The following is a 24,826-nucleotide window of genomic DNA, read 5'->3' on the forward strand; positions in this document are numbered from 1 at the left end:
TGGGAGGAGATCTACATATCCGTATTGCCAAGCTTGCCTTCCACGTCATGGAAAGTCCCATCCGGACACGGGACGAAGTCTTCAATCTTGTATCTTCATAGTCCAAGAGTCCGGCCAAAGGTTATAGTCCGGCTATCCGGACACCCCCTAATCCAGGACTCCCTCAATGATCATTGTGCTCTATGGCACAAGAGACTTGGGCACATGAGTGAGAAGGGGATGAAAGTGCCAGTGAAGAAAAAAATTATTGAAGGGTGTCGGTGTCAAAACCGGCGGATCTCGGGTAGGGGGTCCTGAACTGTGCGTCTAGGATAGATGGTAACAGGAGGCAGGGAACACGATGTATACCCAGGTTCGGGCCCTCTTGATGGAGGTAAAACCCTACGTCCTGCTTGATTAATATTGATGATATGGGTAGTACAAGAGTAGATTTACCACGAGATCGGAGAGGCTAAACCCTAGAAGCTAGCCTATGGTTTGATTGTTGTATATATCTATCGACTAGCCTGGCCTCGGTTTATATAATGCACCGGAGGCCTAGGATAACAAGAGTCCTAGCCGAATACACCGGTGGGGAGGAGTCCTTGTCTTGATCACCAAGTCTTGTGGAATCTTCCATATATGTGGCAACTGTCCGAACTGGCCCATGAGTATACGGCCATGGGGGTCCTCGGCCCAATCTAACAGATCGGGAGACGACGCGGTGAGTACCCCCTAGTCCAGGACACCGTCAGTAGCCCCCTGAACCGGTCTTCAAGTTAGGGACGCTCCTCGATTCTTCCGAACTGTTCATCTTCAGTTGTCGGTCTTGAAAACTGGTTCAACAAATCTTCTCATCTTCGATCTTGAGGATCGCCGAAATGCATTCAACGAGTTTACACGTCGGGTATCCGAGGAGCCCCTTTAAGTTTCCGACCTTTATAATTGCCTTGTTATTTTTATGCCACACCTCGGGTTTGAAGTTGTTCCCGGGAGGCATTGTCCTCTTGCGTCCGAGCTCTAACGCCACACTGCATTCGAGGTATCTTTTGCAGCCGAGCACCAATGCCGGACCGCTTCCGAGTTCCAATGCCGGAATGTATCCGAGCTCCAAACGCCGGACTATGTCCAAGCTCCAACGCCGGACTGTATCCGAGCTCCAACGTCGGACTATATCAGAGGTGTCATAAATCACCTTGGTTCAAAAAAGGTTGAAGGAGTTTAGCCGAGCTTAATGCCGGAAATGCCCTCTATGGAGCCAACCACTAGCGCCCGAGCTTTATGCCAGACTGCTTCCGAGGTGGTGCACCACCCCGACTGTGGGCCGATTTTTGTCAATATTTTTGATTGGTGCAATTTATTCTCTGTCGAGATATATAGCCAGTACCCCTCAGCGTGTGTATCATTTTAAAACCCGAGATGCACTTGAAGGATGACGTAAGACCGCTGATACCAGTAGCCGCTGAGACTCGGGCTGATTTGCAAAATCGGCCTGAGGATCAAGTCCTAGCTCGGCAGAATACTTCGGGATACAAAAAGCGGCGTGCTCAGTCCTCGAGACTCAGGTTGGGTGCGGCCGACCAACCTGAGGATCATAATCTCCTCGGAAACTGTATTGCACTTAAAATTTTCTGCGTTGGATAGGCAATGCAGTAGCCCCCGAGACACTGGTCGGGTGGAAACACCAGATCAGGGGATCGATGTGCCCCTTTAATATTTGTAAATAATAAGCCCGAAGCCCAGTAGCCCCCGAGCCTTAATGCGGGCACGGGTGGCCGAATTAAGGATCGATATCCATAGTAAAATCACAAATTATGTGTAATGACTCTATGTATCCAAGTACTTTACGTCACTAATGCTCGGATCCGCATTGTACAAAACTTTGGTGACCAACCATCGGCTTCCACCTCCTCGACCAGTAGCCGAGGAGTGTTTGTCCTACTTTATAAAGCCTTTATGAGGGCAATGATTTACGACAAACAAGGCAATCTGGCCATACGGTTTATAAACAAAGGTACGCAGAGAGATGTGTTATATTACTGTTTAACATAAGAAATGTCTTCCAAAGAAAATAGCCCCGCTATCGGTTCCTTTCTTTGGGTTGTCATGCTAAGCATGATCATAAAACCTCAGCTCTAATGTAAGAGCAAAATATTGAGGATTTTAGTTTGGGAGGCCAGTTACTAGCCCCCGGTAGTGTTCGGCGACAGTCGAGGTCAAGCCGTAAACACTTTGGCCAATGTTATGAATGGCCCGTCATTTAACACAGTCATCGGATTGCTGACCAGTTTACGCTTATTGTGACAGTCAGTTTTCGGCTTTCTCCACTTAGGTGCTTAAACAAGTGAGCTGGAAGCACAATCACAGTGGTTCTCCCTTTGCACACCTAGCCGAACAGAGCAGAACGTAGGAGGCAAGCGCAGGAGCCGGGCAACCCAACTATTGACCGAAGACACAATTCGACACCGATGCATATATAGCAATATCCGAGAATGTTTTTGTCGAATCTCTAAAGGTGTCCGGCGTAACACTGCGAGACTTGTGCTAAAAACACATAAATAGTTTAAAAGTGCCATAAGCTTGGAAAACCAAAAAAGTCAGTAAAAACTTGACGTCCGAATAAGATCAAGTGTTCGGTGCCAATCCGAAAATTGGGGGGAAATTGTGCTTCTGTCGTGCATTAATATTACACATCCATTCTCAAGACTTCAAGTGGGTCAGCCTACGGCTGCAACCTCCTATCCCGAAGGCGGAGTGCTTCTCGTTAGACCAGTTTAGCGAACTAAACTCGAGCGGTCACTAGAGAGAAAATGGCTTATCTAGCTATTGACCACACACTCACGACGAAAAAGGAGCGATAGAAAAAGATTTTGCAATGACCAAGAAGAAAACACATTTACTATAAAATAGCTCATATAAATTTTAAGAGCCCCCAAGTGACTTGGGTAAAAGAATTTTATGTATAATGATTGTATGTACCGAAGTACTTATATCATATTTGTGTTCACCCGAACTTTAAACGCGTCTTAACCGACCGTCGGCTTCTCCCTCTTCGGCCAAGGGCCGAAAAGTGTAATGTACTCCGCCTGTCGAGAGTATCGACGGTGTTTCCAATGACCAGGCAATCGGGCCATAAGGCTGTAACAGACAAAGCGCGCTCAGAGAACTTATGCTATATTACTAACGAAGTGTTAGAAGCATCTTCGAAGAAAATAGTACCCCCACTGATACCTTTCTTCGGTGCTCATTGTTACTATGAGACTTGTGCAATAGATTTTTTGTACTCATGAGTTCCGTTGTGTGCCGACCATGATTGAAAACAATAAGAGCGCTAGCTTTCGGCTTCACCCAGTCTGAGGTCAGAGCTCGAAGGACCCGGTCATGACAATCACAGAGGTGCTCCCTTTACTCCCTAACCGAACAATCGGGAACGTAGGGGTAAGCACAGGAGCCAGGCAACCCATCTTGCAAATCGCTTAGGTCAATATGGTGCATATTGTGGCGTAATACACGAACAAGGAATGAAGCCGTACAAGTATAATCATATGCATCAGGAAAAGCTCCATCAAGGGAGCCCCCAAGTAAACGGGGTATTTGAATTTGTGTGCCACAAACAAAGTTTTGACAAGGAGATTTTTTACAAGCAACTTTTTTTCAAAAAAGTATAATGCTTGGTCGAACCGAACACAAGTTAAAAATTAAACTTTGACCATGAAAGCGACTTAGCTGGTTAATGTGTTTCGCATTGATGACGCAGTCCGAGCTTGATGCAGGACAAGGTTCCATCCCCCAAGCCGGTCCCGAGGTAGCGGAGTGGAGAGCTCGACACGCCGAAGTGGTGACATAGCACGGTCAATGCAGACCGGTAAAGTGACGCCGAAGTCCCCGGATCATTTTTCTGTGCACAAAAAATAGTGCAAACCGGAGATAATAGTAATAATAATAATTAAAAAACGTTGCATAATAAAAATAATTTATGCAAAGTAATTAATAAAATAAATATGGCCTGGCGCCGAAGTCAATGTCGATGCAGGGCGTCGGCGTGATGTGGTAAAGGTGTGGCAAAGCCTGAATTCACAGGTCGGTCCGAGTTCCGGATGCGGCGTTCGCCGGACTATGTACGGAAACTGACCGGACCACCACGCGACCGTTGTTAGTGCGGCCATCATTTGACAGACCTGTGTACAGATTATGGAACAAACCAGAGTAATAATTTCTTGGAAAAAATAAACCCTAACAAGCAAAAATTACTAGGATTAATGGCACCTGGTTTATTTGTTGTAGCAATCCGAAGAAAGGTGACTCCCAAAATTGAGAATCGATCCGCACACCCATTGCCTGATGGGTGATAAAGCGATGGTATGGCGATGCTGGCAAAAGTTGGCTCGCCGAGGCAAAGCCCTCGGTCCAGCTAACGTGACGGAGCTGGTCGGCTAGGGACGCCGAAGTCTCCGGAGTAGGTTGATGAAGAGATGGCGAAGCCCTCGGTCCAACCGAGATGTCGAAGCCTCGATGTCAGCCGATGAGTCGAAGTAGGTCGGCGTGATGGACACCAGCCTGAAGAAGCAATAGTGTGGCCCTGTCGATGCAGGTCGTGACGTGGTCGATGCCGGCTTGATGAATTGACCGTGCGGCGATGCCGGTATGCCCGCTCCGTGTAATCCGTGGGGCGGCGACGTTGGTGATGATTTATCCTTCGTGATGCCGGACTCTTCTTCGGTTTGCCGAGATGATGATCCGAAAATGTTGAGCTCGGCTCAATAAAGCGACGACGTGTCTAGCGTAGGTCGGCAGCCTTGGAGCAATATTGCCGGACTGGTTTGACACCAGCATGATGATGAAGATGACCTCAGGGAAGGTTTAAAAATTTACGGGCACGTGTTTAAAAACAACGTACAATACCCTAGAAGAGAATTCCTCTAAAAAGTTTGTCCAATATCATGTTCATAAAGAAACATGAATTCAGGTCGGATCCGTATTCGCGCAGAAAACGGATCCGAAAATTGGTCCACTCATCGGAAGGTTCCCGGAGTTTGAACCGTCGGATCGAGCTGAAATTTGGAGGGGCTGTAGATATGGGGATTACACAGTAGATGAACGGTTGGATCTTCCAAAGGACCTCCGAGCTGGGCTCTGGAGACTGCGCCCTAAACTCGTCCAGATTCCCGTCCAGATTAGACAGGGCTCCGGTATATCGTAGATTGTCGGAGATTCCTCCATCGGAACTCGACAAAATTTTGCATGGCTGTTGCAGACGTAATCCCACAATATTCCACCGAAGCAATCGTCAAACCGACGCGCGAGGAGGTGGTGATGGCGAATACAAGTTCGCTGTCCATAAAAACAGCACGGCCACCTGAGGGCAATGTTGACGTTGAGCCCTCGAGCTCCATGGATGACTCCTCTATGGTCATGATAGAGATCGGAGTTGATGTTGAAGAAGGCCCCTGTCCGAACATGACGGTCGAAGATGGAGCACGGTCCTCGGTCGAGCCAAGGTGACCAGTCGAGCCGGCGACGAAGATGTCGGCGTTGCAGTTGACCTGCGGGCGAGCCATTGATCCCTTTGCCGATCACACAGCGGAACTCTTAATGAAAGCACCAATGTCGGTGTCAAAACCGGCGGATCTCGGGTAGGGGGTCCCGAACTGTGCGTCTAGGATCGATGGTAACAGGAGGCAGGGAAGATGATGTATACCCAGGTTCGGGCCCTCTTGATGGAGGTAAAACCCTACGTCCTGCTTGATTAATATTGATGATATGGGTAGTACAAGAGTAGATCTACCACGAGATCGGAGAGGCTAAACCCTAGAAGCTAGCCTATGGTTTGATTGTTGTATATATCTATCGACTAGCCTGGCCTCGGTTTATATAATGCACCAGAGGCCTAGGATAACAAGAGTCCTAGCCGAATACACCGGTGGGGAGGAGTCCTTGTCTTGATCACCAAGTCTTGTGGAATCTTCCATGTATGTGGCAGCTGTCCGAACTGGCCCATGAGTATACGGCCATGGGGGTCCTCGGCCCAATCTAACAGATCGGGAGACGACGCGGTGAGTACCCCCTAGTCCAGGACACCGTCAGTAGCCCCCTGAACCGGTCTTCAAGTTAGGGACGCTCCTCGATTCTTCCAAACTGTTCATCTTCAGTTGTCGGTCTTGAAAACTGGTTCAACAAATCTTCTCATCTTCGATCTTGAGGATCGCCGAAATGCATTCAACGAGTTTACACGTCGGGTATCCGAGGAGCCCCTTTAAGTTTCCGACCTTTATAATTGCCTTGTTATTTTTATGCCACACCTCGGGTTTGAAGTTGTTCCCGGGAGGCATTGTCCTCTTGCGTCCGAGCTCTAACGCCACACTGCATTCGAGGTATCTTTTGCAGCCGAGCACCAATGCCGGACCGCTTCCGAGTTCCAATGCCGGAATGTATCCGAGCTCCAACGCCGGACTATGTCCAAGCTCCAACGCCGGACTGTATCCGAGCTCCAACGTCGGACTATATCAGAGGTGTCATAAATCACCTTGGTTCAAAAAAGGTTGAAGGAGTTTAGCCGAGCTTAATGCCGGAAATGCCCTCTATGGAGCCAACCACTAGCGCCCGAGCTTTATGCCAGACTGCTTCCGAGGTGGTGCACCACCCCGACTGTGGGCCGATTTTTGTCAATATTTTTGATTGGTGCAATTTATTCTCTGCCGAGATATATAGCCAGTACCCCTCAGCGTGTGTATCATTTTAAAACCCGAGATGCACTTGAAGGATGACGTAAGACCGCTGATACCAGTAGCCGCTGAGACTCGGGCTGATTTGCAAAATCGGCCTGAGGATCAAGTCCTAGCTCGGCAGAATACTTCGGGATACAAAAAGCGGCGTGCTCAGTCCTCGAGACTCAGGTTGGGTGCGGCCGACCAACCTGAGGATCATAATCTCCTCGGAAACTGTATTGCACTTAAAATTTTCTGCGTTGGATAGGCAATGCAGTAGCCCCCGAGACACTGGTCGGGTGGAAACACCAGATCAGGGGATCGATGTGCCCCTTTAATATTTGTAAATAATAAGCCCGAAGCCCAGTAGCCCCCGAGCCTTAATGCGGGCACGGGTGGCCGAATTAAGGATCGATATCCATAGTAAAATCACAAATTATGTGTAATGACTCTATGTATCCAAGTACTTTACGTCACTAATGCTCGGATCTGCATTGTACAAAACTTTGGTGACCAACCATCGGCTTCCACCTCCTCGACCAGTAGCCGAGGAGTGTTTGTCCTACTTTATAAAGCCTTTATGAGGGCAATGATTTACGACAAACAAGGCAATCTGGCCATACGGTTTATAAACAAAGGTATGCAGAGAGATGTGTTATATTACTGTTTAACATAAGAAATGTCTTCCAAAGAAAATAGCCCCGCTATCGGTTCCTTTCTTTGGGTTGTCATGCTAAGCATGATCATAAAACCTCAGCTCTAATGTAAGAGCAAAATATTGAGGATTTTAGTTTGGGAGGCCAGTTACTAGCCCCCGGTAGTGTTCGGCGACAGTCGAGGTCAAGCCGTAAACACTTCGGCCAATGTTATGAATGGCCTGTCATTTAACACAGTCATCGGATTGCTGACCAGTTTACGCTTATTGTGACAGTCAGTTTTCGGCTTTCTCCACTAAGGTGCTTAAACAAGTGAGCTGGAAGCACAATCATAGTGGTTCTCCCTTTGCACACCTAGCCGAACAGAGCAGAACGTAGAAGGCAAGCGCAGGAGCCGCACAGAGCAAAAATTACTAGGATTATGTTCATAAAGAAACATGAATTCAGGTCGGATCCGTATTCGCACAGAAAACGGATCCAAAAATTGGTCCACTCATCGGAAGGTTCCTGGAGTTTGAACCGTCGGATTGAGCTGAAATTTGGAGGGGCTGTAGATATGGGGATTACACAGTAGATGAACGGTTGGATCTTCCAAAGGACCTCCGAGCTGGGCTTTGGAGACCGCGCCCTAAACTCGTCCAGATTCCCGTCCAGATTTGACAGGGCTCCGGTATATCGTAGATTGTCGGAGATTCCTCCATCGGAACTCGACAAAATTTTGCATGGCTGTTGCAGACGTAATCCCACAATATTCCACCGAAGCAATCGTCAAACCGACGCGCGAGGAGGTGGTGATGGCGAATACAAGTTCGTTGTCCATAAAAACAGCACGGCCACCTGAGGGCAATGTTGACGTTGAGCCCTCGAGCTCCATGGATGACTCCTCTATGGTCACGATAGAGATCGGAGGTGATGTTGAAGAAGGCCCCCGTCCGAACATGACGGTCGAAGATGGAGCACGGTCCTCGGTCGAGCCAAGGTGACCAGTCGAGCCGGCGACGAAGATGTCGGCGTTGCAGTTGACCTGCGGGCGAGCCATTGATCCCTTTGCCGATCACACAGTGGAACTCTTAATGGAAGGACCAATGTCGGTGTCAAAACCGGCGGATCTCGGGTAGGGGGTCCCAAACTGTGCGTCTAGGATCGATGGTAACAAGAGGCATGGAACACGATGTATACCCAGGTTCGGGCCCTCTTGATGGAGGTAAAACCCGACGTCCTGCTTGATTAATATTGATGATATGGGTAGTACAAGAGTAGATCTACCATGAGATCGGAGAGGCTAAACCCTAGAAGGTAGCCTATGGTTTGATTGTTGTATATATCTATCGACTAGCCTGGCCTCGGTTTATATAATGCACCAGAGGCCTAGGATAACAAGAGTCCTAGCCGAATACACCGGTGGGGAGGAGTCCTTGTCTTGATCACCAAGTCTTGTGGAATCTTTCATGTATGCGGCAGCTGTCCGAACTGGCCCAATATACGGCCATGGGGGTCCTCGGCCCAATCTAACAGATCGGGAGACGACGCGGTGAGTACCCCCTAGTCCAGGACACCGTCAAAGGGTGTGAAAGGAGTTCACATCAAGAAATGTTCAGATTGTCTAGCAGGGAAGCTACACCTAGTTGCCTTCAAGACTCTACCTCCTCACAAGAAGCCCGGGAAGCTGGACTTGATACATTTCGATGTTTGCAAAATGTCGGTAAGATCTCTTGGTGGTGCTAAGTACTTTGTGATTTTTATTGCTTTTCCAGGAAAGTTTAGGCTTTCACTTTGAGGACCAAAGATCATGTACTAGGTGTATTCAAGCAATTCCAAGCCTCGGTTGAGAGAGAAACTGAGAAGAAGATCAAGTGCATTCGCACTGATAATGGATGAGAGTACATTGGGCCATTTGATTCATATTGCAAGCAGCAAGGTATTAGGCATCAATTTACTCCCTTGAAGACACCACAGCTGAATTGTCTTGCTGAGAAGATGAACAGGACAATTGTGGAGAGAGTTAGATGCTTGTTGTCAAGTGCAAAGCTACGCAAACACTTTTGCAGTGAGGCTTTGATGACTGTAGTTTATCTTATTAATTTCTCACCAAGTTATCCTTTGCAGGGACATGGTCCTAAGAGGGTCTGGTGTGACAAGGACTTATATGACCACCTGAAGGTTTTTGGGTGCAAGGCCTTTGTTCATATTCCTCAAGATAAAAGGTCAAAGCTTGATTCGAAGACATGGCAGTGTATCTTTCTTGGCTATGGTGGTGATGAGTTTGGCTACAAGTTGTTTGACCCTATAGCAAGGAAAGTTATGAGAAGTTGTGATGTTGTGTTTGTTGAAGACCAAACAATTGAGGATATTGTGAAGACATAGGGGCAGGTTCCTCCTCAGCAGCAGCAAGACATGATTGATACTGACCCAGTTCCTGCAGCTCCAGCTCCCGTGCAAGTTAAAGCAGATGTAGAAGATGTACAAGATGATGTACATGGTGGTGGAGGTGAAGAAGATGCTCCCCAACAGCAGCAACAAGAGTATGATGCTGAAGTTGATCATCCGGATCAGCAGGAAGCACCAGCACCAGAAAGTCCACCAGCTGCTCCACTCAGAAGATCCAACAGGGGTCGAATTCCTTCCAGCGGGTGTCCCTCAGATCAATACGTGGTGTTATTATCTGACGGTTCAGAACCTCAATGCTTTGCGGATGCAATGGAAGATGAGCACAATAAGGAGTGGAAAATGCTATGCAAGAAGAGATGGATTCCTTGCATAAGAATCATACTTGTGAGTTGGTGAAGTTGCCCAAGAGCAAGAAAATTTTGAAAAACAAGTGGGTCTACAGAATCAAGCAAGAAGATCACACATCACATCCAAGGTACAAGACCAGGCTAGTTGTAAAAGGATTCGGCCAGAGAAAAGGCATTGACTATGATGAGATCTTTTCTCCGGTTGTGAAGATGACATCCATAAGAGTAATCCTTGGCATGGCAGGAAGTCTCAACTTGGAGGTTGAGCAAATGGATGTGAAGACTGCATTCCTTCATGGTGAGTTGGAGGAAGAAATATACATGGAGCAACCTGAGGGGTTTCTTGTGAAAGGCAAAGAAGACTATGTGTGCAAGCTGAAGAAAAGTCTCTATGGCCTAAAACAAGCACCAAGACAATGGTACATGAAGTTTGAAACTGTCATGGGAAAGCAAGACTACAAGAAGTGTAGCTCAGACTATTGGGGATATGATTACTGGAGGTAAACCGGCTAGGAGTGGCCGGGTTAGCTCCATGAAGATAGAAGCCCGTGAAGACGTGAAGATGGTGGCGCTTTACGAAGGCCCAAGGCCCAAAGGCGGGTTAAAGCATGTAGATGTAAACCGACTCTATCATGTAACTTGTATTGTAAGTTAGAGGAATAGAGACCGAGCCGGATACATCTACGGTCTGGCCTCGGGACTCTGTAAACCGGCGGGCGTCAACCTATGTATATAAAGGGACGACCTGGCCACGGTTTGAGGACAATAGACAACAACTTGAGAGCCAGGCAAAGCGGATTCGCTCCCTGGTCATTGAAACCCTAGTAATACCAATCACAACTAGACGTAGTCTTTTACCTTCATCGAAGGGGCCGAACTAGTATAAAACCCCCCGTGTCCCCTTGTCCGGTTTAAACCCTTTAAGCTAACCCGTAGCGATGGCTCCACGACTAAGTCCTTTCACGAGGACATCTGTCGTGACAAACCCGCGACAATTGGCGCCCACCGTGGGGCTATCGCACGATGGTTTCGAGTTCTTGAAGGGTAGCTTTGATGGACTCAAGGGATACGCTGTGGGCCGGATGACAAAGAGTCGTCGCGGCAAGCTCTACATCGACGACGCAGGATGGGGTCCCGAGGCCGGTTCAATCGAATACGGATACCGGGTCCCCTTTGGTGGGATTCACGTCTTCATCGGCAAGATCGGTGAACCGGGCCTTGAGTCGGACACCTGCACCGACATCATCGAGACGGCTCAGCGTGCAAGCCCTTCCCCGGTTCAGCCCGCAGCAAGGCATGTTTTCGTAGGTGTCATCCATTGAGTGGAATATGAGGATGGACCGGCATCTGATGGAGAAACCGTTGTCTACTCTAACGACGAGTCTTCAACAGGAGAGACCGAGTCGCTATATTAGTTGCAGGACGGCCAGATTAGCGGAGGTTCCGATGACAACAGTATTCCGGACCCCCTCGATCTGTCAAACCGGGTCGCTATCTTCATGGCCGGTACACAATCAGCACCCCACTCATCAACCATCGCAGCGATGCTCTCTGGTTCAGCAACAGCAACGCCGGCGGGAGCAGGGGGCTCTGTGCCGCCTCCGGCTCAAGTTCTGTCTGATTTGTTCGACACTTTGGCAACATTAATGGCCGCGGAGGTGGATGCAGCAGCCCGGGACCAGCACAATGCGGAGATCGCAAAGGTGAAAGATCAGATAACTCAGGCTAAAGCAGACCTGGCAGCAGAGAACGCTAGGATGGCTACAGAACGGGCCGGGTTGGAAGCTCAGGCCTACCGGCTTATGCTGGATCAGAATGCTTCAGAGGAAGTCATGAGAAGAAGATACCGGTCGCATCTCCCGCCGGGTTATGAGCCAAGAAATCTCTTCAATACGCCAGGAGCAGGAACTAGTAACCAACCAGTGTTAAACCGGACGGAGGCGCCGGGAACGGGAGCGCCGATTCGGCCGCACATGATGGACCCGCCTCGTCAAAGCAACATTGTGTTGAAGTATGTTCCGACGCCCCTGGGGCATTACTCCAACCCGTTGGACAACATTGTGGCCGCCGCTTCACGATTGGCAGCCCTCCCAACCGACGGCGAGTCACCGGTTGCGATTGAGGCACGACGGGCCATCACTAGTAGAAAAAGGGTCAAACTTGAAGCACATTAGTGCCGTTTTGAATTTGAGCCGGCACTAATGGTACCATTAGTGCCGGTTCGAACGACTATGCATTAATGCCGGTTCGTGTTGAACCTTTAGTATCGGTTCGTGGCACGAACCGGTACTAAAGGGGTTGATGGCAGGCTGGCGTCAGGCTGGGGCCCCACGATCACCTTTAGTACCGGTTCGTGGCACAAACCGGTACTAAAGGGCTAACCTTTAGTACCGGTTTGTGCCACGAACCGGTACTAAAGGGGTCTGACCTATAGTACCGGTTTGTGACACAAACCGGCACTATAGGGCAATTTTCAAACTCTACCCCCCCCCCCGTGTGTCGCCATTTCAGTTCTGAAAAAATCAAAAGAAAATGATAAATACTTCAAAAAATAAAATCCTTCGAGAGGTAGTTATATTACTACATCTACTAGTTAGGAAAATTTGAAAACTTAAATTTGGACATGTTTTGCAAAAAGTGTAGGGAAAATGTAAAATGGCTATAACTTTTGCATACGATGTCGGAAAAAAACGTATAATATATCAAAAAATTCAGCACGAAAATCCGCATCCGATGGAGACCTCCTACGGCCTGTTTGCAATTTTTTAGAATCCTCAAATTCCAAAAGGAAAAAAGATATGGTCAAATTTAAGTTTTTTTAAATTTTTTTTGTTAAATCTGGTCAAACTACTTATTCAAGAAGTATTAATGTTACTACATAATTATTCAAGAATATTAGTGTTACTAAATAATTATTTCAATTTTTTGAATTTTGGTCAAATCTGGTCAAACTGTGGTCAAACTATGGTCAAACTTATTCAAGAAATATTAGTGTTACTAAATAATTACTGTTTTTTAGAATAATAGTTTCAAATTCAAACAGTGAAATGTGTGACTTCATGCTCAAGCTAAACTCCTGAGGGTTAATAGGATTGGCATCTTACTATTGTCAGGAAAACAACAAGTGCAGACTTGGAAACGAAGGAGAATAGAACCCAAAAGTTAAGCGTGCTCGGGTTGGAGTAGTGAGAGGGATGGGTGACCGGTCGGGAAGTTAGATGATTTGGAATGAGTGATCCACACTTGAGCAGTTAAGAGAGGTGATTAGAGACTAAATCACCAAATAATTCATAAAAATTAAAAATCAAAAAATCAAAAAAAAATTCCAAAATTTTCAAATAAAATTCAAAAAAAACTAAAGGTCCCCCATACCAGGGCGCGAGCTCACGCCACGTGGTGGCACTTTAGCGCCGGTTCGTGCCGAACCGGTACTAAAGGGGGGGGCCTTTAGTGCCCACCAATTAGTGCCGGTTATGGAACCGGCACTAAAGGCCCTTACGAACCGGTTTTAAAGCTCCGTTTTCTACTAGTGCATAGAGCTCCTTCAAACAGCTTTAAATTAGCAGCAGGCTTACTCGCATAGTCGTGAGAGGATTCATTCCACCCCCCGCCCGAGCCGGAGCTACAGTAGGCACGTTGAGGATGAACCGGCCGTGTCAAGCAGTGCACGTCGCCGTAACTCGCCGCGAGGACATAACCCGGTAGGTGGAGGTGCTAATGCGCAGGATGTGGTGGATCATGGTCGCGCACGTCGAGAGGCCGAGATAGCAGCTCTACATGGAGTTCGTCAGCCGACTCCGGTTCACCCTACCGCTTCAGTGGAGCCAGGTGTGGTCTTCAGTTCCTTAGGGGTGCCGTGCCTCACCCCCGCTTTACGTAATGTACGATTACCCAAGGATTTCAAGAGACCTTGTAAAGTACCCAATTACACTGACGATTTGCAACCAGAGGCATGGGTTGAAAGCTACGAGATGGCAATGGAGATGTTAGATGTGGATGAAGGGGTGTGTGCTAAATACTTCACCATGATATTGGAGGGGACGACTCGTACTTGGTTAAAGAGCTTGCCAGCTAACTCTATCGGATCATGGGCCGAATTAAAGCACCGATTTATCCAGAATTTTAAGGATACTTGTAAGCAGCCTATGTCAATTGTGGACCTGACCGCTTGTGTTCAAGAGGATGGGGAATCTACAACCCATTGGGTGAAGCGGGTCTCAGCTATTCTGCATTCGTCAGATCGCATCAATGCAGATACCGCAGTGTTAACGTTGGAGGGCAATTGCCGGTTTCTGCCGCTCAAACAGAAGTTAGGAAGGCTCAAACGTCACTGCAATGATATGTCAACGCTTATGGCCGCTTTGGTTAAATATGCCGATTCAGATAATACCAAAGACCCTGACTTAGAGGAGGACAAACCGGGGAAAGGGAAGAAAAACGGCAACACCAAGGGGCAGCAGCATAACCCGGCAGGTCATGGGAATATTGGTAAGCGCAAAGCCGACAATAGTTTGGACTTTGTGGCTAACACCAATGCTCAGGATAACGGTCAGCGTCGTAAGGGCAAGTAGCCCCAGAGGAGCGGAGGTTCAGGCCCCAATCTGGAGCACCTGTTAAATCAACCTTGTCCAAAGCATGGATCAAAGGAGAAGCCAGCGTCACATCTTTGGAAGGATTGTTATATCATGCGAGAATTCAAGAACTCCAATATGTTTCAGTACGACAATGGCCTGCCCGGCGGTTCAGGAGGTGGTTTTCATGGGCCGGGTTATGGAGGCGGAAGCTCCGGTTCAAGCTGAAGAAAAGTCTCTATGGCCTGAAACAAGCACCAAGACAATGGTACATGAAGTTTGAAACTGTCATGGGGGAGTAAGGCTACAAGAAGTGTAGCTCAAACCATTGTGTGTTTATTCAGAGGTTCTCAGGTGATGATTTCATCATATCATTGCTCTATGTTGATGATATCCCGATTGTTGGCAAGAATGTCTCTAGGATTGCTAAGTTGAAGAAGGAGTTGAGAAAATGTTTTGCTATGAAACTTAGGTCCAGCAAAGAACATTCTCGGGATGAGAATTGAGCGAGACAGAAATTGCAACAAGTTGTACTTGTCTCAAGAGAACTATATTGAGAAGGTACTTTAGAAGTTCAGGATGGAAAATGCTAAAGTTGTGAGTTGTCCACTAGCAGCCCATTTCAAGTTGAGCAGAAAGCAGTGTCCTACCACTGATGAGAAGAAAAAGGAAATGCATCATGTTCCTTATGCTTCAGCGGTGGGGAGTTTGATGTATGCTATGGTGTCTACAAGGCCTGACATTGCTCATGCGGTTAGTACTGTGAACAGATTTATGTCCAATCCAGGAAGACCTCATTGGGAAGCCGTGAAGTGGATTTTGAGATATCTCCGGGGCAGCACAAATCTGAAACTTTGTTTTGGTGGTGGTGAAGCCAAGCTGATTGTTTTTTCAGATTCTGACATGGCTGGAGATGTTGACAGAAGGAAGTCTACTTCAGATTACTTGGTTACCTATGCAGGGGGAGCGGTGTCATGGCAAAGCAGGCTGCAAAAGTGTGTGGCACTGAATACAACTGAAGCTGAATTCATTGCTGTAACAGAGGCGAGCAAAGAACTATTGTGGCCGAAACGGTTAGCTTGTGAGCTTGGTTTTAAGCAAGACAAGTATGTGTTGTTTTGTGACAACCAAAGTGCTATCCACAAGGAAGAAGCTTGAAGTATGCCGCCAGCTCGCTGGCATGGCTGCCGGAAGGCAGTGAGACCCTTCATGATGTCGGGAGGGGGAGTTTGTTGGGCTAAGTCCCTCCACATGGAGGTGTGTTGGTAGCCCAACATCAGGCCACACAAGTCCAACACATATGAACCGTTGATCTGTTCTACATCCAACGGTTGTGAGTATTTCCTGGCGAAGGGAGCAAGGAGAAAACCCTAGCCACTCCACTCTTGATGGTGGTGGCTGCCATTTGTGAGAGTGAGAGTGAGAGCACACAAGAGAAAACACAACCTGAGAGAGAGGAAGAAGAAGAAGAAGCAAAGGTTTTGTCCAGATTTGCTGCATCTGACTAGATAGTGTTCAAGCTGATGGTTGGAGGCTCAAATGTGCTTGGATCGGCCCCAAACTTGATGAGCCCGTTCCTTACTTTGAGTACTTCGATATGGTTAGCTGGTTTGAGGATTGGGTCAGTGGAGCATTAGATTTGAGAGTGGTTTTGTCATCTCTGACTGCTGCTGTTTCAGAACAGAGTAGTTTTGGGAGACGAACATTTTGGATAGGCAAATGATGTCCGATTGAACTGAAATTTGGAGAGGATGTCAAGAACTCATGTGTCTACTTGTTCGCCAAATTTGGTGCTGTTTGGTTCAACGATTTAAGAGCAGTTTGCAAAACATTGAAGGGTACAAAAAACTATGTAAACTCTGCTTTGCTGAAATCTTGCTTCTTGTGGTTGTTGTTGCTGTTGCCGGTTGGCAACATGGAGAGTGTGTTGTAAATCTCTCTAGAGGTTCTAGAGCAGACTTTGTACTAATCATTCTCATAGTAAAGTTGCGTGGATCGGTGTCCACAGTCGTGGTTTTTACTTCTCAAGTTGAGGAGATTTTTCCACATTAAATCATGTGTCACATGTGCATGTTGTTTGTGTTATTCCGCTGCTTACTTGTTGGTTGAAACTGTCCTCAAAGTTCATCACAAGTGAAGGGGGTTGCGTAGTGTGCATATTTACCGTGTCGATAAATTTGTGCAGCGCATTGTTGCTGTCCAGCCCCAACATTTTTCAGATCTTAAAATTAGTTAGATCAGGTTGATAATGATATCATTAATCTTTCGGTTCGTTTCTAAAAAGATAAAGATATCTAACCCGTAGATCTGTTGTGCAGCACACAGCTCTGTCGTGTAATCAAACAGATTTTCTGTTCAGATAGCTCAATGGCAACATAAAGAATGAGAGTTTGGATGTTAATATTGATTCCATTCAGATCCGAACAATGATTTTTCACCAGGCCACCCTTAATTAGTCTTTGTAGTTAATATGAACGAGATTTCTTACTCTGCGACAACAACTATTCCCACTGTGGTTCTACTCTCTGCCCATAGAAATAACTAATTTTTGGTGCTCTCTCGTTCAACAGATGGAGATCTTTGTTAAGACCCTCACTGGCAATAGGATCACCGTCAAGGTAGATCCATCGGACACCATCTACATTGTAAAGGCGAAGATTCAGTATCAGCGGTGTCTTATCTTTGGCAGGGAGGAGCTGGAGGACCGATTGACTCTGGCCGATTACGACATTCAGGATAAATCCACTCTACAACTTGATTTGCGCCCCCAAAGAAGGAAGATGCTAATCATAGTTAAAGCATTGACTGGCAAGGACATCGCCCTTGAGGTTGAGAACTTGGACACCGTCGACAATGTCAAGGACAAGATCCAGACCGAGTTGAACACTCCAGTGGACCTGCAAAGGCTGATCTTTGCCTCGAGACAGATGGAGGACTTTCGCACCCTGGAGGAGTATGGCATCAAGCAGCAGGACATCATTCACCTCGTGCTCCGCATCCGCGGCTGATTAAGGAGTGCTTCCCAGATTTCACCTCAGCATGCTTCAAATATTTTCTGTTTGCAATTTTTCTAGTCGTGTAAAAACCTAGCGCACGAGTGCGTGCTACTATTTGCTACGTACCTACAATCAGTATGTTCGAAATGTATATTATGTGCCGTTTGTCTTGTCCTGTGGCACAAGCCAGTGAAAAGCCAATCAAAATATACTAAACCGGAGTGGAGTTGAACACGAACAAACTTCATCCAACAACTAATGATTCTGATATACGTATGGTGGTAGCCCAGCGAGAAATCTCGTTTCTTAAGATGAACGCAGGAAGCACATATCTTGTCAGCCATGCATGCACCTCATGCACTGCACTATCGTAAATTGCTAATTTCCCCAACACATACACCGCACTATCGGAGGCAGAGCAGCAGGTGAATGGTTGACTCCTTCTCGATGCCACAGTCCTCCATGGTCTGACCATCCACTAGCTGTTTCCCACCATAGATCAGCCTTTGTTCGTCCACGGGAGCACCCTCCTTTTTGTGGATCATTTCGTTTACACTTTCAACGTTACTCGAGTCCTCAACATCATAGGTAGTGATTTTGCCGGTAAGCCCGTTGACAAAGATTTGGTATATTTTTCTCTTCTTTTTCAGTAATTTGGGTTGTTCGCCACGTATGACACGTGGCTGCTTCCTCTTTCTATGACATCGCAGACCGAGGTGAAGAGTGAATCCATCCTGAATATCGTAGTCAGCCAGAGTGTGCCTGCCTTTTAGCCCCTTCTTGACATAGACAAGGGGCTGCTGATCTGACAACGTTGATGGTGTCTGAGGGGTCGACTGTGACGGTGATCGTCTTGCCAGCGAGGGTCTGGACGGAGATCTTCATCTGTTGAATGAGAGCACCAAGCATCAGCAATTTGGGGGGACGGATAGTACAACAATTACTAGGGAGAATAGTTGTTGCACGAGTAAGAAATATCTCTCCGACTAATACAGTTAACGATACGCATGTCTTGGTGAGGAACATTGTTCAGATCAGTACTGATACTATGTTATAAACCCAGGGAGCACAGATCTTATCAGTCATGCGCAACCTCCCCAAATTTAATCCATCGATGCATGGATGTAGCGTACTAGGTAGGGTTTAGAGATGAGAGTGAGACCAATGACGAGTCTAGGCAGAGAGATCAGAAGATCAACTGCTCGCGTACCTTGAAGTCTTGAACTCGGTGACGTCGGAGAGGGAGAAGGAACCGATGGTTAGTTTGCTCGGAACGATGGATCCTGGGAATTTATATGTCACGGGTAGGGCCTCTGCATGTAAATTGCTAAATCATTTGGGTTTCTTCCAATGGAAGGCTCTTGACGGCGCAGAATTACTACATGAATTCTGGTTTCCTTCTCAGAGACTACGGGGACTATCCTCCCTCCATTTTTCCCCCTTGCAGCGACCCAGTGAAAACAAAATATGTTTGAATTATACAACAGACTGCTCAACAGTTCTACAGATTATATCTCTATCTTTTCAGATACAAACCAAAATATTAATGATATCATGCCAGGTCTCGTCTGAATATCTGAAGAATATGACACCTTCAGTTACTGTTTCCCTTCCGAAAAGAGCTACATCCAACGAAATCGTCCAGTTCAAGAATCAACAGTCGAGATGCACTGGTGAACCGTCACCCGCTCAAGTGAAGCAGATGATGTAGCCCGTGTCAGATCTCTATCCGACGGCTATGATTTAATTGCCCCTTTAGGCGCCAACTACTGTACCTTCACCCAAGAGATGCTCTGAGCGTGACGATTTAGCTGGGAAATCTGCAACCCTACTCTGATTTCTATCTATTCTCATGATATTCAGCTCCCTCACTTCAACGAATAGATCCTTCAACTCTTTAACCAGCTAGCCTACCCGTGACTTGTTTTGGCAGATTATTCAGTATCTTTATCAGATTTGAGCAGTCCGTTTGGAGGACAAACGAGCCTGCTACATATGTGCGGGCCGCAAGCACTCCTTCCATGGTAGCCAGTAGCTCTGCTTCAAGAGAATCTCCACACCTAGCCATGAATTTACAGGCTGCAAGGCCAAGGTCGCCAGCCGAGTCGCGGATAATCACCCCTGCATCTTTCTCATTTGCGCAAAAAGCTCCATCCACCGGTATCGCCAAGATGCCCTCCACCGGTGGAGGCCATGGGGCATGGGCGGTAACAATCACCTTATGCACTGACCGGTCGTATACTCCATCAATTACTCCTTTTCCCTTCATATGGTCATGGCCGTCCTTGCACTGAATTTGAGACAAAGAGCTCATGTAACTAGACGGAAAAAAAATCTTTGTTCCCTCTATCATTGCAATGATACCCTGTAAAGCATATTTGCGAAAAAATATCTTTGTTATTATTGTCATTGGTGGAACTGGTTTATCATGCAATTGATCATTCCTTAGCTGCCAAATCCTCCAGATTATCGTAATCACGTTCCTCCGTTCCTTCTCATTAGTGAATGAATACCAAAAAAATTAAGAGTATGCGGATTTATTTGTAGTTCTGCGGGGCTCTTTGCGAGTGGCGGTGTCAGGCCAAAGCATTAGAGGCAAGTCAAACAAATTTGTTCATGCTTGCTGTACTTGTTGGTTGTTTATATTTTTTTACACAACGATCTAAAATGTCTCCCAAGTTTCCTGTAAGAAATACTCCCTGTCCAATATACAACTGTGAGCGCTGCTTTACATGAATATGGTTGTCAAAATTTAGAAAAAATATGCAATGCTCTTGTGTGTTTCTGGATTTCTGAGTAAATCTGGTAATGTGCGTGGACCATTACCGCAGGGTTGTGTAAATTCATGAAATACCCTCAAGCAAAATAAGCAAGCCAAGGAAGCTACTTCATGCTATAAAGACATTAGCAGGCAAAATTTCAGCAATGCAGTAGCAAACGCTTTGATTCTTGATAACAGAGTGCTCGTAGCAAATACGTACTTCGAACAACATTAACCGGCGCTCTTTGGCCACGTCTGCTTTTTCACTGGCACCACAGGGCGAGACAGAAAGGCACATGACGTACATTTCGACCATACTGATTGTAGCCTGCAGGTAGCAAATACTTCTGACATACTGATTGTAGCCTGCACGCTCTTACGCAGGTTTCCGCACGGCTGGACAATTTGCAAACAGAAAGAATCTGAAGCATACTGGGAAGAAAGTCTTGGTAGCACTCGCTAGTCAGGCACGCAGGCGGAGCACCAGGTGATCCCCAGGGTGCGAAAGTCTTCCATCTGTTTCCCAGCAAAGATGAGCCTATGCTGGTCCACAGGAATGCCCTCGTCAACTTGTATCTTAGCCTTGACACTGTCGACTGTTTCCAAGTTATCGACCTCAAGAGCGAAGATCTTGCCTGTCAACGTTTTAATTATGATTAGCATCTTCCTTCTCTGGGGCCGCAGATCAAAGTGAAGGGTGCATTCATCGTCAATGTCGTAATCAGCCAGAGTTAACCCATCCTCCAGCTTCTCCCTGCCAAACATAAGCCGCTGTTGATCCTGAATCTTCGCCTTGACAATATAGATGGTGTCCCCTGGATCGACCTTGACAGTGATCGTCCTGCCCGCGAGGGTCTTGATGAAGAACTGCATCTGTGAAATGAGTGCGTCAACATCAGCAATTTCAGTGGACAGATAGTACAACCATGGGGAAACACAATTGTTGTTGCACGAGTAAGAAACCTTGTTCAGATTAATTACAAAGACTAATTAACAACAAGTGCGACTTTGTGAGGAATTTTGTTCAGATCTGAACAGATATTATTTGTAGGACTATGGCAGTCTGACCTAAGAATAGATACAAAATCAATATGAACAGCCAAACTATCTTTATTTACGCTGCCATCGATAATAAATACGGAACAAAAAAATGAACTGGCTACCTTAACATAAAATCTGTATGATTCCACGACAGAGCAACAGACTGCTCGACAGTTCTACCGATTAGATCATTTAAGATATTCATCAGATAGCCAAAAGATTAACGTTATCATGTCAGGCCTCATCTGAATATCTGAAGGATATGCCACCTTCAGTTACTGTTTCCCTTTCGAAAATAGCTACAATCAACAAGATCGTCCAGTTCGAGAATCAACGGTCGAGGTGCACTGGCAAAGCGGTACCAACTGAACTGAAGCAGAGTAACCCGTATCAGATCTCTATTCGATGGCTGCGATTTAATTTCCCTTTAGGTACCAATTACTGTACCTTAACCTGTCATGTTTATCTCTTCTTTTTTACTTTACCAACTCTTGGACTGTAATTGCTATAAAGCCAGGGGTTTCCAGCCGAGAGAGGCATCGAATTGTAAAGGGATAAACCCTAGCCGCCACTAGAGTGGGTCAGGCTCTAGTTTCCTCTTCGCTTAATACAAACCCAAGCAAACCCGCTCTGAATTAGGGGTTAATCTCTAAGGATTTCTGAATTTTGCTCACCTCTGAACCCCTCTAAGTTCAGAGTTTGACATATCATCATTATCCATCTGATCTAACTAATTTTAAGATCTGGAAATACTCTGCAGCAAATAAATGAGAAGGAAACACCGTTCTAGAGACTATAAATTCTGTGGTGGGTTCAACTATTTGTCAGTGGGAGGTTCACCACGCGATCAACAACTATCCATGCAAGTACAGTCTGCCAAAAGATAGTTTGGTGGTTACAAAAAAAGGATGGATCAGCTATAAGATTGTCTCAAGCCACTCTCAAGCAAGCTACATTAACAGGTTTTACCAATGCCGACTTCTCATTTCCTAGTGCACAGATATTGTACTCGGTACTTACATTTACAGATCATCTTGTCATACTAACACCAAATCAATGAGCCAGTTATATTTTTATAATGTACTAGAGCAGAATATTACACCCAAAATCAAAATCACATAAGAAACAGATCACACTCCATGTTGGATGGCTACTACATCACAGAATATATCGAAGACTAGGGTGATTTCACATAGGAAAATGTGGAAATGCTGCATACCAGCACCTGCACATGGTATAAAGAACTATAGTAAAATGTTTCCTCCTTTTTATTTCAAGTAAAAGACAGTTTTTACCAAATCTTCCTCCAGCTTAACACAATAGAAAAGTCTATGAGGGCTAAATCTGCCTTCTCACAAGTGCATATGTAGTAGAGCAGAAATGAGTGTAAGTTGATAAGAAAACATATCACAGTCTCAATGTGAGAGAAACAAAATAGACGCCATGGCTAAATCAAACTAGTATATAGCCTAAAAAGGGGGCTACTTACACCAGACAGATGGAGACAGAGAGAAGGTGATGCTATTGATCAGCGAACAGAAGGCGGTGGATCTGGGGACGAAGGCGCAATGCCGGATTCCGTGTGAGCAGAACTGCTTGTACCAATGTAGACCGGGCAGGCGTGGACTGCGCTGCGGGAGACGAGGGAGGAGAGCGGGGTGGTGGATCTAGACTATGAGGGCACATATAGACGGGGAGAGGTCGGGGATTCAAGGTGAGCCATGCCAACGGATTTTGGGGAAACAAGGAGGGATTTGTGTCTGGGAGAGGAGGGGTTTGCGATGCTGCTCTGGGGTATTTTCACACTTCGGCCCTATTTGACAGCGTCAGTTTGATTGGGTTTTTTTTTTTTGCTAAGGGCGTCAGTTTGATTGTTGGTAATCAGATTAGTCCCACCTCGGTAACTGAGGCAGGTGGCAAGGGGGGAGCTGGGTATAAGAAGGGGCCTTGGGCGCACGTTAAAAGGCATCTTTGCACTTGGGGCAATGACGCAGCTAGTGAGGTAATACCGAGGCGCGTCAATTGCTGGTTGAAAACTATTTCCAAACCCCCTCTTTGGCCCTCACGGGTCACTGAGAATTTCTGAAAGGGTTTCCTCTCCTCCTCGGAGAGGGCAAGGCCCTACAAATTCAATATGAAACATTGAAAATCTTTACGAGTGCAGTGACTCGGTGCCTGGGCTCATCTGCACCTGTTCAAAAAAAATTCACAAAAAATACTAGAAAATTTTAAACAATTTCAATTTTTTTCTCCATGGTAGACAATTTATTGCGTGAGGTTCACTTCAAATTTTAGCTCATTTAGACATTTGAGTAGTTCTCAGCAAAGCCCCCGAATTTGTCTTTTTTGCCAAGAGTTGCTCAAATGATTTGAAAATTGGGGCGGACCTCATGCATCAAATTTCCACTCAAAATCAAACTTTGCTTAGTTTTACCCATTTTTGCAACTTAACATTAGGATTTGTCCATGAATCTTACTCTCTTCGTCTCAAAATAAGTGTCTCATGCTTAGTACTCCCTCCGTAAATAAGTGCCTCTTGTACTAACTTTAGTACAAAGTTATACTAAGGTTGAGACACTTATTTGGGGCTGAAGGGAGTATAACTTTGTAAGTTAGTACAAATTAAGTTGAGACATTTATTTTGGAACGGAACGAGTATTTCGGTTCAACTTTGCTTGGACCAGCTTTTTGTTCACATAAATCATATTTCGGTTAAAAATTCAGAACTGCTGCCCAAGGCCAATCATCTTCGAAGTTGTAGAGACCAACTGACGGCCTCTTGCTTAAAATGGAATTAGGAATTCTGATGTTTTTCTTTCAGAAGTTTGCATGTCAGACTAATCTTGATGGTCACTGAGAGATGCATCGAGTCGTAATTGGTATAAATCCTAGTCACCACTGGAGGGGGTCGGGCTTAATACAAACCCTAGCAACCCCCCTCTGAATTTGGGGCTAAATCTCTGAAAATTTCCGAATTTTAATCATCTTTGAACGCCTCTCTAAGTACGGAGCTTGACATATCATTGTCCATCTGATCTGAAAATCTCTGCAGCAAATAAACACATTCTAGAGGTTTGCCACGCTGCCAACAAGTATACATGCGAGTACAGTCTGGCAAAAGATAGTTTGGTGATTACAAAAAAGGATGCACCGGCTATAAAATTGTCTGAAGCCACTTTCAAGAAAACTACATTATTAACAGGTTTTACCAATGCCTACTGCACAGATAATGTACTTTGTACTTACCGGTTATCTTGTCATACTAACACCATATTAAATGAGTTAGGTATGATTTATTTTTATAATGTACTGCAGCAGCAAGTCAAGAAACAGATCACTCTCCTTGTTGGATGGCTGCTAAATCACAGGATATATCGAAGACT

At 46.1% G+C, this 24,826-nt stretch overlaps 2 protein-coding genes and 1 pseudogene across 2 annotated transcripts; 2 read left to right on the top strand and 1 right to left on the bottom strand.

The window, feature by feature from the left end:
- The first annotated feature begins 16,619 nt into the window (after window positions 1-16,619).
- Window positions 16,620-17,653, top strand: LOC125524111 (ubiquitin-like). The gene is made up of 2 exons (XM_048689184.1): window positions 16,620-16,643; window positions 17,216-17,653. The coding sequence occupies exon 2, from the start codon at window positions 17,216-17,218 to the stop codon at window positions 17,651-17,653; it is 438 nt and encodes a 145-aa protein (XP_048545141.1). The 5' UTR covers window positions 16,620-16,643.
- Window positions 17,654-20,617: 2,964 nt separating this feature from the next.
- LOC125523105 (polyubiquitin-like) lies at window positions 20,618-21,275 on the bottom strand. The gene has a single exon (XM_048688156.1). It carries the CDS (start codon window positions 21,273-21,275, stop codon window positions 20,862-20,864), a length of 414 nt encoding a protein of 137 aa, XP_048544113.1. The 3' UTR covers window positions 20,618-20,861.
- A 2,135-nt stretch (window positions 21,276-23,410) lies between these two features.
- On the top strand, window positions 23,411-23,544 carry LOC125526071 (annotated as a pseudogene).
- Window positions 23,545-24,826: the final 1,282 nt, after the last annotated feature.

This window comes from Triticum urartu, chromosome 7 (genome assembly GCF_003073215.2).
Source record: "Triticum urartu cultivar G1812 chromosome 7, Tu2.1, whole genome shotgun sequence".
NCBI classification, from domain to species: Eukaryota; Viridiplantae; Streptophyta; class Magnoliopsida; order Poales; family Poaceae; genus Triticum; species Triticum urartu.

What these genes read in the sequence shown, in the direction of transcription:
- LOC125524111 (XM_048689184.1), top strand. Translation starts at nt 17,216, where the DNA reads ATGGAGATCTTTGTTAAGACCCTCACTGGCAATAGGATCACCGTCAAG.
- LOC125523105 (XM_048688156.1), bottom strand. Translation starts at nt 21,275, where the DNA reads ATGCAGTTCTTCATCAAGACCCTCGCGGGCAGGACGATCACTGTCAAG.